Source organism: Panthera pardus, unplaced genomic scaffold, assembly GCF_024362965.1.
Source record: "Panthera pardus isolate Hobbes unplaced genomic scaffold, ASM2436296v1 HiC_scaffold_8, whole genome shotgun sequence".
NCBI classification, from domain to species: domain Eukaryota; kingdom Metazoa; phylum Chordata; class Mammalia; order Carnivora; family Felidae; genus Panthera; species Panthera pardus.
The window spans coordinates 145,376,658-145,396,304 of record NW_026527013.1 but is presented as its reverse complement, the minus strand read 5'-3'; the positions used below and the strand labels follow the sequence as shown (position 1 = coordinate 145,396,304).

Below are 19,647 nucleotides of genomic sequence, written 5' to 3'. Positions count from 1 at the left end.
TCAAGGGCAGATTCCAGAGTCTTTTGAAGCTCTGGAAAGATGACGGGAGGGTTGCAGCGGGGGAGAGGGGAGGAAGTCAGAATGGAGGAAATGGATTTATGAAGGAGCAAATGGCAAAACGCCCAGAGAGAAAAGGTGTGTTCTAAAATTGTGACCATACCTTCACCACAAAGGTGAAGGAAGCTATGACATCTTCAAGAAAAAGCAAACGAACAAACCCCAAAAGAAAAAAAAAAAGTGAATGCCTTTCTCCTTAAATGATACACAGTGCATAAGGAGTGGGGCAAATGGAGGGGGGTTGAAATTAATAATATAATAATAGCACCACAAATAATACATTACATCTTATAATCAACACTTCACATTACCTCTATGAAAAGCAATTTATAGTTTACAAGGGGCTTTCACATTCATCTTCTCCATTTACTCCATCAACCTACTCAAGTGGGTAGGGTATTATGAGCCACACTTTACAGATGAGAACACTAAGGATCTGGGAGGATATCTGCAATTAACTGAGTCATAATTAAGGGCTAGGGATGGGCAGGTCTGTCCCGAGTAACCCAGAGCTAAGACACTTGCTAGACAATAATTCTCCTCCAAGTGATTGCTTTTCAGGGAGTGCTCAGAGGGCTAAATTTCCATGGCATTTCTAGGTAGAGCAGCCCCACCTTCTCCAGTGTTGTCCAGAACAAATTTCTCTAAACACGTCTCTGATGATTTTTGTTTCCTGCTTAGATCGCAGCAGTGTATGGCCTCTGTAAAAATTAAAGCCCACCAGGGATAATTTCTAGATCCACCCCGTGCCCTTCTTTCTCAAGAGTCCCATCCTTGACCTGTTCTTTCTGTTCTGGAAACACTTTGGGTCCTCTGAGCCTGCCTCGGAGCCTTGCTCTCCCATGGGGAGGAAACATCCTTATTTGCATAGGATGTTATGAAAGCACAGGACCCACCTAGAGGGATCTGGGCAGGTGTTTTGAAAGTGTTGGTGCCTGTTGGAAATTTCAAGCAGCGGTTCTTAAACTTTGGCCTGCATCAGAATCATCTGGGGAGCTTGTTAAAGATATGGACATCCAAGCCTCACCCTAGACCTTCTGAATCAGAGTCCCTGGTGGGGGGGCCTGGACATTTGTGAGCTTAACGAGCTCCCCAGGTGATTCTGAAGTGCACCAAAGGTTGAGAACAGCTGCGTTAGCATGTGAGTAGGGGGTTACTCAGGTGAAGGAGAGTGAAGAGCAGTGCTGGGAGAGGAAGAGGTAGCCGCAGGAGCCTGGAGAGCCTGGAGGAGACAGTCAGGAATAATTTCTGCCCCATCCTTCCCTCCCTTTAACAAAGTGGTCACATGGGGCTCCTGGGTGGCTCAGGCAGCACAGAGCTCGCTTAGGATCCTCCATCCCCCCCCCCCCCCCCCCGCCCTTGCCCCTCCTCCCCACGGCGGTGTGCACACAGTCTCTCCCTCTCTCAAAAATAAATACAAAATAAACATTTAAAAAAGAACAACGACAACGAAACCAAAGTGGTCACCTGAAGGGAGTTAGAAATCTCCTTCAGACAGGTCCTCCCTCTGACAGAATTGCTATGTGCAGTCAGAAAGACAAAACGTATCCCTTTTGGAAGCAGTTAAAATAGCCTGACTTTTTCAGAAAGTGGAGTGGAGGTTAGCAGGGGCTGGGGGGAGTGGAGAATGAATGAGGATTTGTTGTTAAATGGGTATGGAGTTTCTGCTTAAGATGATGAAAAAGTTCTGGAAAGGGAGAGTAGTGATGGTTGCACAACATTGTGAATGTAATACACTGAATTGTGCGCTTTAAAGTAGTTCAAATGGCAAGTTTTATGTTATGTACATTTAGCACATGCACACAAACAACTAGTCCTTTGGAGGAATGGAATGATCGGAGTAAAGAATGTTCAATTTTAGCTGATTGCTGCTGCCCCAGGTGTGTGTGTGTGTGTGTGAGAGAGAGAGAGAGAGAGAGAGAGAGAGGTTAATGTAAGGAGACCCAACTCACAGCACGGGGTCTGACACAGGACAAGTGTATTCATAGGAACAAGGGAATAGATACAAATTTTTGAAAATACAGTAGATGGCAGCAAAAATGTGATATAAACATAGATGCCTAGATCACTCCTGCTCCCTTTGCCTGGTCGACTCCTGGGTTCCATAAGGCTTCTTTGTAGGGTGCTTTGTAGAGCAGTGACTCTCAAACTTCCCCGCACACAGGAATCACCTGGGGACCTTGTTAAGCTGCAAATTCTAATGCAGTAGGTCTGAGGTGAAGCTTTAGCCTGAATTTCTAACAAGTTCCCAGGTGATGCTGACATACTACACCCGCCGACCATATCGGGAGGACTGCGTAAATTTAACGTCTTTCTTAGTTCACCGTGATACCCTCATGTCCGGCAGGGTGATTCACACCATAGTAGGTGCTCCGTAAATATTTATTGGACGAATCACAGAGTATACAGGGTTAGTATAGCAGTTCGGAGGGCAGAACAATCGCTGTCCTTTGAACTACAGCACATTGGGGGTGTATCAGCTTCTATCAGTCTTTCCCTCAGTGAAATTACCTCATACTCCGTGGGGTAAGGATGCTCGTACCAAATTATTTCTGGTCTTGCCAGCTCGCTGCCTCCATTCTAATCCTTGAAGTAGTGGCCCTTTCCATGTGGAAGGTAACGAACCCTGGTTTGCAAGCTCCGAGGAAACCTTGCTGTAGTCTACGATCGCTGCAGACAGATTCTCTCCATCCAAGAAGGGAGCAGAGGGCAGAGAACCTGCTGGTGTGGGAATTTCCGATTTTGGTGCCTATCCAAGGAATTGCCACCTCAAATCAAATAAACAGCCTTTTAACAGTGTATGTGAGAAGGAAGTTTATTACACTAAAACACACACATGTAATAATATTGCCATTATTTACTATTATCGTTTGTGATGATGATAACGTCACTGGCAGTTGAGCGATTAAGCGTGCGGGGGACTTGGGGGAGGGGGCACAGGGCTGTGAGGGCAGGAGAAAGAGGAACTACATCTCCCAGAACCCCCCGGGAAAGTCCACGCCGCGGCGGCGGCGCCCCACCCCTTTCGCCAGCCGGGTCCGCCCCGCAGATGACGTCACAGAGGTGACGTCACGGCGCCCAGAGCGAGGCTGGGGTAGAGAGGCCGACTGAGCAGGAGTCGTCCGCTTGTCGTGGAGGCTGCTAGGGAGCCGGCGAGAGGGTGAGCGGGCGAGCAGGCGAGCGAGCTAGAGCAGGCAGGAGGGAGCGACGCGCGGCGCAGAGTAGCGCCGGGGCCGGGCCGCGGCGGAACCCACAGCCGGAGAGGGGCAGCCCGAGCCGGGCGCCGCGGGGTCCCCACCCCCACTCGGCCGGACAGTGCCCGGTGTTCCCCCGTGCGGGGGGCGGCGGCGGCGGCGGCTGACGGGACCGGACAGGATCGCGGGGGTGTTGCCACCTCCACCGAGGAGCCGGCGCGGCCGCGGGCTCCTCAGAGCCGGGGCCCGGGGCCCGTGATAGACGGGCCGAGGAAAGGAGAGAGGCGGCGGCGGCGCAGGCGACGGGGAGGCAGCGGCGACACCATGTCATCCCCCAGTCCGGGCAAGAGGCGGATGGACACGGACGTGGTCAAGCTGTATCCTTCGTGGAGGGGGGATTCGGGCTGTCGAGGGGGGGGGGGCTGTGTGAGGAAGCCCAGGGCACCCCTGAAACCCAAGCAGGGGCCCTGGGGCACTCCAGGCCACTGTTCGAGGCTCCCTTCCTCTCCTCCCTCCCCCCAGTGCCTACGGCGGCTCCTTGGCACCTCCCAGGAGCCGAGAGCCTTTCCAGCTCCCCCTTTATCTGCAGCACCCCGAAACGTGCGTTGTTTCTCGCTGTTCTGCACCCCCTTTGCCCGTGACTCTCCTCCACGACGTTTGGATTCCCAAGACGACGTGGTTTTTTTTTTTTGGTTTTTTTTTTTTTTTTTTTTTTTTTTTTTTGGTTTTTTTTTTGCAGGACCAGCTACCTCTCTCTTTATCACCATGTCCACCTCAGGGTCTCTCCTGTTTGCTCGCTCTGGATTTAGGGACTCGTGATAGAAATTCCCGAGAGTGAAGCCTTTCTTCCTTTCTTGAGATGCCTCCATTCCCTCCACTCACTGTGCTTCTTGAACTGGGGTAACTCAAGTGACCTCCTTTATCCCTAATTCCTTTCTATATTAGGAAGAGTAGTCTGCTCAGTGCCCCCTCTTGTAATAAAGAGCTCTGAGTGTTTTAAATCAGAGACCCCTGTTAAGCTCTCTGGTCCCTAGAAGAACCCCACGGTTTTTCTTTTCACTGACAAAGCCTGTCCCACCCATAGTTGTATGCAGTGAGGACCCCCAGGCCCTCCATAAGCCACCCTCCATATTGTGGACATGACAGCTGGAGGAGGGAGAGAAAGAGGATCTCCTTGACAAAATAGCCCCTGTAGTGGCCACTTAAGCAAACTCTGTCTATGAGGGTAAGGTTCTCGGGGGAATAACTGCCCTGATTTTACCAAGTGACACCTTTTATTCCACCCCACCCCCCAACTTTATGTACTCTGGAGGTGGCAGTGGGAAAGCTATAACTGATAAGGGCCCTTCAGGCAGAGGTTTTGGTTGGAGTCCAGACTGATTATTTCGTGACCAGCTAGAGAAATTCGCGAAGGTTCCTGTGACAAATGGAGAAAATTTTTGAGGGGTAATTTAGAGGGTTGGGGGAGAGAGAGGAAACGAGCCCAGTGTTCTGAGCACCTAATCCCTGGGGAGAAGGGGAACCGGGGATGGGGAGTGGTGGTGTGTGAAACGCAGTTAAAAAGTCCTGTCTCCTGCTTCTCTTTCTCCCTCACCCCCATCCCCCCACCATTTCCCCCTGTTGCAGGGTTTTGTTTATATAACTCAAGTTGTTTGGCTAGATTCTTCAGGTGAATTCCTTCTTTCTTCCTTTTATTTGTTACTGTTTTTGATTGAACATTTTCCCTCTTTTTAGAGATTGATGATTGTCAAATACTGAGTTATGGAATTCTCAGAAGTTTTTTAAGAAGTAGTTTTTGTATTTGGTTTAGAAGTGGGGGATGGGAGAGAAGTTGCCTGGGCAAGAGATTTTTTTTTTTTTTTTCATAATCTTTTCAAGAATAGGGTGTTTTTCTCCTCACTCGGGAAAACTTAGCCAGAAATTAGGAACAGTAGATAAAACTACTAAGTTTTAGTATTTGAAGTTCAGAATTTTGGGGTGGTGGGAAGGGGGATTACAGAGAGGAGCAAATAATAAAATATATGTTCCAAATACATGTCTAGGCACAAGTGAAATTGACTCTTCCTGAGCTGTTTGTGGCTGTGATTAAGTTTTGTAAACGTGTGAATGATACCAGTAATGTTGGCTTTTCATAATGTTGCAGGAAAACTTGTAACTATGGCTGTGTGTTCATTTTACACAAAGCAGTTTCGGGTTTTATTTTTGTTTAGAAACTAGGAAATGACATGGTGGCAGCATCTGAGTTATTTTTATCCTGAATTGAGAGTTACTGTCACACCTAATGCAAATTTCTACCTAATGTTTAATTGGGATGGAGGTGGAGAGAGAATTCCAGCTGTTTTTGATCAATGTCAGTGTCTCAAATTATATACATATATTTTTAGAAGATTGAGGATAAAGGGTGAGGCCTAACTTGACCTGATGCCTTTTCCATACAGTGCCTTTTGTTCATTTAGTAGTTGTGGCATCTAGAATGATTACCGCATTTAGGAGTCGGGGTGTGGGGGGTGGAGAGGGAGAGGAAAACAGACAAAGAACAGCAGGGTGTCTTTCTCTTTTTTCTTCCCCTAAGTGGCTTATTTCATAGCTTATTTTTAGTAGAAGATGAAGAAAGGCAAAGATGCATTGGCCTTCTGTTCTTTCCCCACCTTCCTCCTTTCTGACAAAAGAAAGCAGAGGCGCTTTAAAATCATAGATCTCTGAGATAGGAGGACAACAGTCTCGGGACTTAAAAGCCAGAGGTTATCTTTGTTTCATGTTTGTTATTTTCTGGTCTAACGTAGTTTGGAAGTTAAAATTTTGGTATTTCCTTTTGTGTGTGCATGTGTGTGGTGGGGGTGAGAGATTTTGTGGCCTCTTTCTCTGTTGAATTCACATTAGTAGGCCCAAATGGAGCCCATAATTTTTGAGCAAGGTATATTTAGCAAAAATTTAAGGAAAAATTTCCCAACCCACTATTAAAATTAGTACAGTTGTGTGAAAGGGCCGGGGTTGAAAATGAAAGATGGTGGAGAGGAAGTAGAGAAGGTCTGAAGGAATGTACTTGCTTTTTGCCCCTCAGTGCCCCTTGATGATTTCTTTGGTATGGAGGCCAATAGCTGGTTTCATTGCAATCTCCTGTTTCAGCCCATTTTTGGATGTCTCCTGAGTGTAATTATGCCACCACGATTTACAGCTTGGCAGGGAACCTATAATAGTAGGAAAGTAGTGGTGTGGGGGTAGGGAGAGAAGGGGATGTGTAACTAATTGGCCACTGCTTTCCACCACCTAGCTAGGTTCTTTCCGAGACACTGTCTCTGGTTGTTGTTTGGAGTCGGTGCAATTTCTTTTGTGACGGGTTGGTAGGAGGAGAGCTGACTCTCAAGTTATGCAGGGAGTGAGTGTTTTGCACCGATGCACTTAATAATCTGCTGGGCGATTATGTTCTGAAACTCTGACTCATTCATTGTTTCTGTTCTGATCCTTTGCTGAGGGTTGTGCAAACCTCTCCAGGAGCCTAGAAACTGATGTACTGACTTCTGGGTCCTGTAGGAATTTGTCCCAATCAAAAAACTTACAGTCAGCCCAGATCCTGTGGTATGGTCGTGGATAGCGTGGCCATTTGTTTGCAAAGTCAGGTAGATTGGTGATACCGTGCTGTTCCCAGCCTGGCAAGCGTTAAGGTTTCCATCTCAAACCCAAACCCAGGCTGATTATTTAGATTGTCTGAGAACTGGGACTCTGGTGACCTTAAAGCGTGATTTGCCCTAAAGGAATATCGGTTTAAGTTCTCCCTGGTGGAGGAACAAACAGCTCAGATTACACGGGTTTCCTTGTTGGTGGGGGTTACTCGTCTCACCCTGTTGCACAGCCTGGTGATCCTTTTATCTGTGAACCAGTGGCCCCTGCTGAAGGCTGGAGCTGCTTGTTTTGGAAAAGCGTATGCAGGGAAAAGGCCTCAGGCACAGCTCCTCACAGCTCATTGGCTGCTCTGTTACTACCCGGAAAAGGAGGAGGGGTGGAGCTACCAAACAGCTGATGGAGTGTGTGACCAGAGTGTTTATATACAAAAGAAGTAGGGGCCGGGGACGCCTTGTGAGTGGTGTTACAGGATTAAGTGTATTTTCAAGGGGTGGAAAAGAGGAAAACCTGACCTCTCAGAGTACAAGAAATAAGTGTTCAGGGTTAAGTCAGAAAAGTGAATCTGATAATAATGGGGACTTGGCATGCCCTGTATTTGTTATTGGTGTGAGATTTTGGAATTTACTTTATAATACTAAGTTTTCGAAGATCTCCTTTTTCAGAGGGAGTTGTGGCAACTTAAAATAGGATATGCCGCCACTTTAGATGTACTTAAATGACTCATGCAGGGATTCAAAAGTATGGTACAAATGTAAGTTTTCCCTACAAAAGCTTGAAGAGTGATAGAAAGGGGCAGTGACTTTTACTAAATTCATTAGCAGCATTTAGTGAAACCTTACAGAATCCAGGGTGTCTGCTTTAGGGTTTCAGAAGCTTTCAGGAACAAGTTCATCCCCCTAAAATGTTTGAGCACCCACTTCATGCCGGGTTTGGTGCTAGGGGGTTAGTAGTGAAAAATTCAGTGTGGGTGGTCATGATGCTTATGTAACCAGTTAAACAATTAAAAAAAAAAAAACAAAAACCCAAAGTAGAGCTGTTTATAGTAGGTCAGCATTGTATGTATCAGCTTTTTGAATAACTTGTATTTACTTTCAGAATTGACTTTTCAAGGAGAAGAAAGATTAAAAAGTGAATTTTATGCAATGGGATGTATGGGGTGCTATATTCCTATTATTTAAAAGGTAGATGTTAAAAGAAAATGGAAACAAAAACATTAAAATGCTTAACCCTTTGACATCAGCTTTGGTATTTTGTTGTTAATCAGTAATTATTCTATCCCTAAATTAGTAGTCTTTGTTACTCTTTAATTTGTGCTCAGAGTATAGACAATTCTGTAATCTTTTAACTAGCTCCAGTGTCAGTTGAGAGAACCTGTGTTTTGCTTTTATTTCCTGTGGACTCTGTTTTTGTGAGATGTTGAGGTGGAAGGTGGAACAGCTTTATGGTCTTCAAGCTAGAAATTAAAGGTTTGGCAACTCCCAGCGTTCTGAATTTGTCTTCTCTGCCTAGATTTTGGTGACAAATATAACATACTGGTACTTATTTTTGTTAAGCAGGAACCTACATGAGTAAGCATTCACAGCTTCAGAACATCAGAGTCCTGCAGTGCAGTTCTAGTAAATTACACACAAGCCTGAAAATTCAGCTTTTAGGGGAGAAAAATCTTTTGCAGATGTGACCCATAAAAGTCCCTTAACCCTGTTTGTATGCATGTGTTAGAAACACCTGGATTTGTTGTTTTCCTAGTGTTGTGCAATTTGCCTAGTACCTTGACCTGTGTTGTGTGTGTGTGTGTGTGTGTGTACACGTGTATACGTATATATACAAATATATGTAATATTTAGTATCTTGTTCACTCTTAACAGATTTGATGGTTCTAAGAATCATTGGATTTTGTTTAAAGATTTTATTTTAAAGTAATCTCAACACCCAGCATGGGACTCAAACTCACAACCCCCGAGATCAGGAGTCGTATGCTCCACTGACTGAGCCAGCCAGGTGCCCCAAGAATCATTGGATTTTTTAGGCTTGCAATTCAGACCTGCAAAAGTGCTTATGATATAATAGCTTCTTAACTATAGACCCACAGTGTACGTTTTAGTAAACTACTTTAATGAAAAAACTGGATCTTGCAAGTAGTAAGACAATTGAGGAAAGTATAGGTTACAAAAGGGGGAAGAAAACTGTCACTCATAATCCTATCCTTTATACAGTGGTTCTCAAACTTTAGTGTGATCTTAATCACCTGGAGGGTTTGTTGAAATAGGTGCTGGGGTACTAGCCCTGGAGTTGTCTGACTCAGTGGTTCTAGAATGGGGCTCAAGAACTTGCATTTCTAACAGGTTCCCAGATGATCTTGATGCTGTTGGTCCACAATAGGGACCACAGCTTAAGAACCATTGTCCTCAAATATTAACATGATGGTGTTTTTTCTTATCAGTCTCCCCCTCTCCCCCATATATTATTTTCAACCTGTTGATCATCTTGTATGTATGTGCTCTGTTTTTGCTTAATAGTTTTTGCAGCTTCCCCCTTCCCCCCAATTAAAAATATCAAACATAATGAATAGATCATGTAATATGCCATTCCGTGCCCATGCCACTGATTTAATTCTTTGGCATTTTGTCTGTGATAAGATTGAAATTAACATCTTGTACATGGGCTTTTCTTGTACTTGTGGATTATTTCTGTTTCCTACTAGAGCAAAGAAGATAACCATTTGAATTAAAATAATTTCTTTTTTCTGTTTTCTTCTAGATCAAAGAAGGTAATCATTTGAATTAAAATATTTAATTAAAAATCTTGGGGCCCCACACTCACTCTGCTCTCATTTTGTTCTGTTGTGTTTTAGTTGGTGTGATTTCAGCAGTGAAGCAATCAACCTGTCCTAGTGATGACAAATGAATTCTGATCTCTTTGTTTTATATGGTGTGTGTGTGGGTGTGTCTGTGTGAGTGTGAGTGATAATGGCGATCCTTAAATTAGGGACACTTTTGTACTTGCCAAAGTGCCTACTGTGAGTTGGTATATTAAATATATACATTCATGATTAGATCTGACTGGCAAGAGCTACAGAATTAGTTGGGATATCTTGAATTTGTTTCCTTCTGCTTTTCATTGAGGTATAATATAAAATAACTGTATATATTTAAAAATGATAAATGAGATAAGTTTTGACAGAAATATCACCCATGAAGCCTATCATCACAATCAACCATTGATTTGGTTTCTGTCACTATAGATTATTTTGCATTTTCTAGAATGTTATATAAAGGTAATTATAGAGTATGTCCTTTTTTTTTTTTAAGTGACCCAATTATGTGTTCCCATAAGAAACCCTCTTTATTTTTTTTTTTTTAAGTTTGTTTATTTATTTTGTGTGAGAGAAAAAGTAGGGGAGGGGCAGATGAAGAGGGAGAGAGAGAATCCCAACCAAGTTCAGTGCTCTTAGCACAGAGCCTGATGCAGGGCTTGATCTCCTGAATAGTGAGGTCATGACCTGAGCTGAAATCAGGAGTTGGATTCTTAACCAACTGAGCCACTGAAGCGCCCCTAGAGTATGTACTTCTATATGAATTCTTTCATCATATTTTGAGATTTACCATGTTCTTTTCATTGCTGAGTAGTATGTCATTGTAAAGCTATAGCACAATTTGTTTACTTACACATTTTCCTCTTTATGGGCGTTTGGGTTATTTCCAGTTTGGAGCTATTACAAACAAAGCTGCTATGGATGTTTTCTTTTCTTTTGGGTAAACATATAGGAATGGAATAGCTGAATCATGGGGTAGGTATAGGTGCTTAACTTTTTAATAGATAGCCTGCATTTAATTTTGACTGATTGTCTGTATTTCACATACATTAAGATTGTGACATGAAACATGTATTTATTTTTATTTTTATTTATGTATTTTTTATTATTTATTTTTTTGAGACATGTATTTTAAAGGAATCCCATTAAATAGCATGATTTGAAAGCACTGATTTCTTACTCTGTCAAGGCTAGTTTAGTAACTGTTTTTCCCTCTCCTCCATTCAAAATTAGTGAATTAAGTTTTCATTGTGAAAATTTTGTGGCCCTTTGACGTGGTACTTCAGGGATTATGGTCACAAATAACTTATTTTTGCATCTGCTAGTAAGACTCTTTGCTTTTCTGAAAAGATAAGCACACTTTTTGTTGATGGTACCCTTTTCTTTTTGTAAAGTATTGATAAGATTTTTTTTTTAGACATTAGTTTTGCTTAGCACTTCCAATTACATTTATAGCAGCTTACAAATATTTATGTAGGACTCTGTTGAGGTCTGAATAGTATCTTCAGTTTTCATATGGACTAAATTCAGAAACCATTGGCAACTCCGTGGCAGAACTGAAAACAGATTCTAAGAGTTAGGGTATCCCTTAATATGTTTTCCTGGAATTTTTTTTTTTAAGTTAGTTTTTTAACAAAATAGGTTTTTGTTTTTTAAGTTTTTGATGTTCCGTATAATTATTTGATAGGTTGATGGACATTGCTATGAGAAAAGTTGGTGTTGGTTTGTAATGGTTGTCATCACACTCTTTCTGATAAATTACGAGCATTTGAATTTATAGGTGTTTATGCGTGTTGCTTACACGATTAACATATTCCTGGCACTTGGAACTTTAACTTGCCTAACAAGAAAAAAGACCATCTCCTGGTTTATACTTTTTTCAGGTGGGAGTCAATGACGATTTATTCAGCGCGTAGACCTTTAGTTCAGTTGTCAGACGCCAGGATGGCGCTCTGAGCACGTATGTATGTTAGAGAATTATTTTCGGATTGCCAAAATGTAATTGAAGCGCACTGTGGAAACCTTTTGAAAACACAGAAAAGTCAGCGTGTGCTTTTGAGAGACTGTTGTTACGTTAGTGATTCTCCGGTGGGGTGGGGTATCCCGTTTTAGGAGAATGTTACGCTTTCTGGGCAAGTACTCTTGTAGCTTCTTCTCCGCACCTCACCAGATGCTTGCGCAGGGTGTCTGGTTGTTTGCAGGCTGGTGCTCGCGTTGGCTGCCGTGGCTGGCACCTCTAGAGCCAGGTGGTGGAAAGCCCCACAGGGCAGCTCTATGCGGATGAAGGATCCCTTTTGCTTTCCTCCGCTTTTTAGGCATCCAGGGCTTGAGGTAGGAGGTTTAAACAGGTGCTGCTGCTGATCTTTTGACCTGGTCCTGCGGAGAAGTCGGGGAGGAGTAGGAAACCCCATATGAAGGGGAGAGGCTTGGCTGGACTTTGTCATCCCCTGGAGAGACAGACATGGCTGGTGAGTCTGTCCCTGGGCCCACAGCAGGTACCTGGGCTGTAGCACTTGGAGGAACCATAGTTAGGGATTTAGAATATTGTTTAATTGACCGGGAATGGAATCTTACGTCTTTCGTTCAACTACTTGGTTTCTAACTTGTAAACCACTTTTAGCGAGGCATTATGGATAAAAAGTAAGAGATATTCTCTACATGGGAAATTGTTATTAATGTTGTAAGTTATGCATTTTCTCTTTAGCTTTAGGCAAAACGTTTCTTTTCCCACGTATCGTGTTTTTATCACGTACACTTTTCAAGGTTTCTTGGATTGTAAAATCTTAGTTGAGGTAATATAAATAGAAAATAAGATACAGAGTGTGCCTGGTTCGTGTTACCTCAGAAGCAATTGGGTTACTACTCTGCTTAGTGAAAATAAATTTAGTTGTTTTGTCCAAATGGTGCCAGTGTAACTGGTTATCCGGATATTGCTTTTAAGTCAGTTGATGTTATATTACGTAGTTTCAGGAAGGTTGATTAATTTTAAAAACACGTATTTGGGGGAACATTTTCCATTGTGGTTACCGGTAGAAAGATGATTCAGGTAGAATTGTGTTCGTTAAGAGATCACTGGGTGTAATATAGTTGGTTATATTGTTTTATGGTCTTACAGACTACTGAATGTTTAGTACCCTTTTGCTATTTATCTAAACCTGTATATAAGTTAGTAAGTCTCCCTGGCAACAAAGCCTGAAACTACATAACCCTTTTTGTTTCACTCCAAAGGAAAGAAACGGTTTACTTTTTTTCATTAACAAATGGTCAGTTTTATTTTTATTTTTTTATTTTTTATTTTTTTTAATTTTTTTTTTTTCAACATTTTTTATTTATTTTTGGGACAGAGAGAGACAGAGCATGAACGGGGGAGGGGCGGAGAGAGAGGGAGACACAGAAGCGGAAACAGGCTCCAGGCTCCGAGCCATCAGCCCAGAGCCTGACGCGGGGCTCGAACTCACGAACCGCGAGATCGTGACCTGGCTGAAGTCGGACGCTTAACCGACTGCGCCACCCAGGCGCCCCAACAAATGGTCAGTTTTATATGGCCTTTATATATGGTCCCACAGCTGTGAATTGGTACTTGGTCAGATCACTAATTTAAACAAGGCTTCTACAATGAAATCATCCCATGATGCAGATCTTGGAGATTTGGGGGCTTTATTACACATTATATTCACATTCGCATATTCAAAGTATATTAAAATGTATAGAACATAACACATGTTTGATAATAAATCACTGATTTTGGCAAGACAATTTGACGTGATTAAATCTGTTAATTTTACCAACTATAGCCACCATCTTCGTAATGAATAAAGGGAAAACAACTATTTTTTGCCTCCCTGTTTGTATCCTTAGAGATTAGAAGCAAAAACAAAATACTTTTAAGTCAGATTTGTTTTATGGGTGGAAGAAAGAGAGGAAATAGACCTTTGAGTGTGTTCTTTAGTCTGATTCTCTGGATTGCTGCCCGTTTCTCCTGGCAGTTAAGAAAGGCAGGTCTTGAATGTGGTCTTAGATTATCAAATGACATATATTTGAGTATACCTGTATCGCATCATTTATGTAGTTGAGAACACTTATTTGCTTCTGTCTTTCCGTAGGCTCTTTAGTTAGAATAGTTGGGTACCATGTTCTTTCTTTTAGTGATTAAATGTGGCTTTTCCTTTGAGATTTAGCTAAGAGTTTTATAACCTGTAAACTATGTTATGTCAGGAAGACTATTAGTGGCTCATCAAGACTAATTTCATTTCATATATTTTAATTTGTATGTGTTTTCTTTTTCTGGTGGTGTTCCTAGCTTATAGTTTGAACTGATTTCTAGAAATCAAATAAAGTGAAATACACCGGCAGGAAATCACACAAAGAAACCTTTGAAGAGAAGGTATTTCCAGACCCTTTACAGTATCTTACATTCAAGCTTAAGTGAGAGTAGTAGTGAAGCCAGGTCCTTTTTTTTCTAGGAGTTTGGAAATTAGAGTATACTTGGCCTAGTTCACTTTGTGCGGTTTGGCAGTTATTTATCAAACTAGAACTTATGCTAAAAATACATAGTAGTTTACAACTTTGCTATGTATCCTCTGAACATAAAATAGGCTATGCCTTAGATTTGCCTTAACCCTGCTCAGTGAAGTCAGACACAATGGAACTTAACACCTGAATTTTGTGCTCTTATACTTCAAAGGGCCTGGTCTCTCCTTGCCTCTGAAGAATTTGGTGTTTCTAAGCTGGCTTTATGCAAACTGGTCAGTGTTTCGGAGATTCAGAAAGTGCTGACTCTATTTTCTTTTAGTAAGTCCTCAAGGTAGGAAGTCTGGAGGTCTTTATCACCCACATCCTCCTGTGCTCTCCAGGCAAGGTAAATGGGGATAGTCCCCTACCCCTGTGGGAGCTTATTCTCAGGATTTAGTTCTAGCTCCTTTGCATCTTGTGATTCAAAGAATGGCTAATGAAATACATACCTTGTCTGCTTGTGCTTATTGTCCATTTTTGGGGGGTGACTGGGTCTATTTGCACAAGCCTTTGAACTGGATCATTGTAATTGACACAGATGCCTCTCTTTCTATTTGCTTAATGGGAAAGCAGAGTTAGTAATTCAGTTGTTTCTAGAATTACAAATTAGGGTATGATTGGGATGTTTTTAAATTTGGGCTTATTATTTGAATGCATTGGATAAAACATAAGGATTTTAGTCTGTCAGTTCTGGCTGTTTTATTTCTCAAAAGTCATTCCTACAGTGTTTTGTCAGCTCTTATGACGTTCTGATGACATTTTATTAAAGTTAAATTTCAGTAGATATGACACTTACATAGATTTTAGCATGTTCTTCTACTTGGAGAAAACCTGGAATTCAAATAATAGTACTACAAAGCAATGGTTGCTTTCTGACTATAAGGGCTCTTTGAGTTGAAATGAATAATTGTATTATTTCTAGGCAGTATCCTTTGTGGCTTTAAGTAGTAGTTTGAGAAATACTAATTCTTGGCTGTATTGCTTCGAATTTAGAGAGTAAACTCTGGTAACTTTGTTTTTATTATTGATGTCAGAAGTAGAAGCCAGAGTTGAAATTAGGAGTCTACTTTCCACTCCTGACTTTTAATTCAGTTTTGCTACTTAGTAGTCACATTTGTTATGTGAAAAATAGAATTAAAACAGTATAGCCTAATGCCCTCGCTAATCCCATTTAGGAATGCAAGAGTCCTAAAGAATGAAAAATGACACTAAGTTTTAATATGAATGTTCTGCTGTGTTTTTACAATAGTAGATTAGATGGCATTACATTTTATATTTTTGAGGTATCTGAATTGTATGTTACCTGTCAATAATTTAAAAAAATAATATAAGCCATGTAATAGTGCCTGATTTACAGAAGCTTTGATCAGCATAGAATGACCGCATGCCGTTCCTTTCAAAATTTATGTATTTAATTACCTAAATTATATTTTGGCTTTTACATTTTTTTAAAAGTTTTTTTTGAAAGTTTATTTTGAGAGAGAGAGAATGAGAATGAGGGAGGGTCAGAGAGAGGAGAGAGCGAACCAAGCAGGCTCCATACTGTCAGTGCAGAGCCCCATGCAGGGCTTGAACTCCCCAACCGTGAGGTCGTGACGCTTAACCAACTGAGCCTCCCAGGCACCCCTATATTTTGGTTTTTAAAAGGTAAATTGGGGGAATGGGAATATGCTTGAGTAAAAGGATATGCCCAGAGCCAGGATGGGATCCCATCAGAGTTTGACACAGTTCAGTACTTAAGCATTTAAATATTGTATTGTTATTTCTTTAATTGCTTTCTAGATATTTTGAAGATACCTTTCACAGAAAATTTAGTTGCTCACATTTTTTTTAAAGTAATCTCTAGGGGCTCCTGGGTGGCTCAGTCGGTTAAATGTCCAACTTTGGCTCAGGTCATGATCTCATGGTTGCTGGGTCCGAGCTCTGCGTTGGGCTCTGTGCTGACAGCTGGGAGCCTGGACCCTGCTTCGGATTGTGTCTCCCCTACTCTCTGCCCCTCCCCCGCTCTTGCTCTGTCTGTCCTAAAAATAAACAAACATTAAAAAAAAAAACAAAAAACTCTGTATCCAACATGGGGCTTGAACTCATGACCCCAAGATCAAGAGTCCCGTGCTTTTCTGACTGAGCCAGCCAAGCACCCCAGTTGCCAACAGTTTTATCGATATTTAAACTCTGGGTGTCTGGAATGGATCAGTTTTGCCCCATATTACAGTAATTCCAATTATGAGTCCCCAGACAGCTAAGCCTGTGTAAAAACTTTGGATGCTTAATTTTTTAAAACTTGAGATGAAAGAAAGCTTGGGAAGTAATGGGCCTTTCTCACTTTCTGCTGTTTTTGCCTTGATGTTTGATAGCTTTTACATTTTTTTAGATAAACTTTTGATTTTTGATTTACAGAAAAGTTGCAAACATACTACAGAGAGTTTCCGTTCACTCCGTTCCAGTTACCCCTGTGCTGCTTTGTGTTCCAATGGCACGTGTCAAAACTAGGAACCATTATTGGTTGGTGTATTACTATAAACTGAACTTCAGGCTTTATTCAGATTTCACCAGTTTTTCCACCGATGTTCTTTTCCGTTCCAGGGTTCAATCCAGGATACATCACATACGGTGGTCATGTCTCCTTCGTATTCTCTAGTCTGTGACAGTTGCTCACTTATTTCTTGTTTTACGTAACATTGACAGTTTGGGAGTACTGGTCAGGTGGTTTTTGGAGTATTCCTTAATTTCAGTTTATCTGATTTGTTTTCCTCTCATCATTAGACCTCGTGATAGTAAAGGTACTTAAAATTGGCCAAACTCATTCTGGGGTTTTGGAAGGAATACCACGGAGGTGAAGTGCCCTTCTCATCACACATGGGGGCGTGTGAAGGGCATACATCTGTCCTCATGCCTCATGACCTCGCAGGTGATGTTGAGCTTGGTCCACTGGGCCTTAGTGGTGCTTGCCAGGTTCTTCCACTGTAAAGTTACTATTTTTCCTTCAGTATTCTATTCCTTGGAAGAGAGTCACTAAGTGTAGCTGACATTTAAGGAGCGCCAGGGGGAGGGGGGGTTCTACTCCTGGAAGGAGTTACTGTTTTTGACTTTTTAAAACTTAATTTTTTATTCAAATTCCTTCTTCGGTGTGGTGTCTTCTCTCCCTTTAGTTGTGGAGTTTGTTCGTCAGTCTTCGGGTCAGTTTCTGGGGTGTTAAGCATGATTTGATAGTTACCTCGTTGTGTTCGTGGGACGAGGTCCTCCTCTACCACCGCCATCCTCCTGCTCCTTGTTTCTGATTATAATGTATTAGTGCATTAATCTAAGTTGTTAGGTTTTGTTCAGAAGTTATATTTGATTTTGAATGAAGCGTAAATTGGTACAGGCTTTTGGAAACGAAATGGGATGTAAATATATGAGGATGTGGTCTGGGAGCACACAGATTTGGTAGATTTGTTTATTTAACAATTTGCATGGCAAGTTTAAGTCTGTACATTTGGCTCTTTTTAGATCTATAATAACTTTTATATGTGAAAATAAAGAGAAACTTAGAGTGAACTGAAAAGGTATTAGTTAAAAGCTTCCTATGTCAAGGAATTCTATAATAGAGTTTTAGACCAGAAAGAGGATTTAGGGTGGAGTACTGATAAAATGCCATGACATTCTGCATAGCTTCTTGTTATTAATCAGTTATATAATTAACTTTTAAGAGAGAAGAATATATTCTTATCAACCACTAATTCTAGCAGCAGATCATTATTTTGGCTTGTAGAAACATTTTATTCTAAAAGGAATGAATTTTTCACCATTTTGATGTCTTTTTTTTTTTTTCTTTTTAGCAGTTCTATTTGTAGTTTCAGGGAAAATCTTGACATAATTGTAGTTGTCAGTTTTAAGCAGAAATTCAGTTATGGGAAGATTAACTGTTTAGAATTTCACTTTTTCTTTATTGCAGAATTTCCTGAACAATTGAAGCTTACCCCTTTATTTCATTTTTTTATTGTTTTTTTTTTTTTTAAGTTTATGTATATTGCGAGAGAGTATAAGTGGGAGAGGGGCAGAGAGAGACAGAGACAGAGAACCCCAAGCAGGCTCTACACTGTCAGCACAGAGCCTGATGCGGGGCTCAAACCCACGAACTGTGAGATCATGACCTGAGCTGAAGTCAGATGCTCAACTGAGTCACCCAGGTGCCCTGAAGCTTCTTTCCCTCCCTCCCTCCCTCCTTCTCTTCCTCCCTTCCTCCCTTCCTCCCTTCCTCCCTTCCTCCCTTCCTCCCTTCCTCCCTTCCTCCCTCTCTTTCTTTTCTTTTCTTTCTTTCTTTCTTTCTTTCTTTCTTTCTTTCTTTCTTTCTTTCATTCTTTCATTTTTGAGAAAGAGAGAGCACGCGAGCAGGGGAGGAACAGAGAGAGGGAGACACAGAATCTGAAGCAGGCTGCAGCCTCTCAGCTGTCAGCACAGAGCCCAATGCGGGGCTCGAACCCACGAACCATGAGATCATGGCCTGAGCCAAAGTTGCATGCTTAACCGACTGAGCCACCCATGCACCCCAAAACTTCCTCCTTTAAATGAGAAAACTCATTTTACTTAGACAGTATTTGGTGTAGTTAAAAAAGTTTTCAAGTTTATTTACTTTGAGAGAGAGAATATGCAGAGAGAGAGGGAGAGAATCCCAAGCACTGTCAGCACCGAGTCCGACACGGGGCTTGAACTCATACATCATGAGATCATGACCTGAGCCGAAATCAAGAGTTGGATGCTTAACCGACTGAGCCACCCAGGTGCCCCTGGTATAGTTTTATTTTGGTTGATGTATTTGCCACTTTCTCCTTTCTCTCTAGCAATAACACTGACAGATGATGAAAGTCATAAAAGTATATAAAATGCATTTCTTTTCTTGAACAGAGTATATTTATAGTTGAGGCTCTTGGGTGAGTGACCTCTGGAAAAGTAATAGTGAGATACTAAAATTTGGCCAAACCCATTTGGTTTCTGGGCTAAAAAGTTAAGCCAAAGTATCTCTCTCAGGGGCTTCCTTGAAAATAGCGAGGAAGAAAGTAGAAATTGAATATTAATGGAAAATATCTTGCTAGTTATAAACATAGTAGTAATAAATAGTTACACATTCTTTGAGATTGTAGAGGACAGTTCAGAATTTATGTATCAACTTATGGGGACACCTGGGCTTTTGTGTGGTAAATAAGTCAGAAGTGTTTATAATCAGCCGTTTATTGGTTTAGTAACCCCGGTGGTGTGCTTTTAGACCTTTGGCCTTAAATAATGCTAGCACTTGGATGTCATGTAGGTGCTAAGAATCAGTAGTGTGGAGCTTTAGGGCCATCTTACTGCTTTGATGACTCTGTGCCAGATGTTGAACTGGTTCTTTTATATTTGTTTCCTTTGCTCACTTTCTTAAGTTTGTGTACCCGGTGGGCCTTTACAAGAAAACAAGAAGCAATCAAGACTTACTTT

At 41.7% G+C, this 19,647-nt stretch overlaps 1 protein-coding gene across 2 annotated transcripts in view; it reads left to right on the top strand.

Moving 5' to 3' along the window:
• The first annotated feature begins 3,109 nt into the window (after positions 1 to 3,109).
• The window catches only part of UBE2H (ubiquitin conjugating enzyme E2 H), a 103,398-nt gene continuing 86,860 nt past the window's right edge, over positions 3,110 to 19,647 (top strand). The window contains exon 1 of one of the 2 annotated variants that reach the window (XM_019452730.2): positions 3,110 to 3,628. In XM_019452730.2, coding sequence (XP_019308275.1) covers positions 3,576 to 3,628 — 53 coding nt within the window. In that variant the 5' untranslated portion in view covers positions 3,110 to 3,575. The remainder of the gene's footprint in view (positions 3,629 to 19,647) is intronic. The other variant, XM_019452732.2, reaches the window with a different exon arrangement.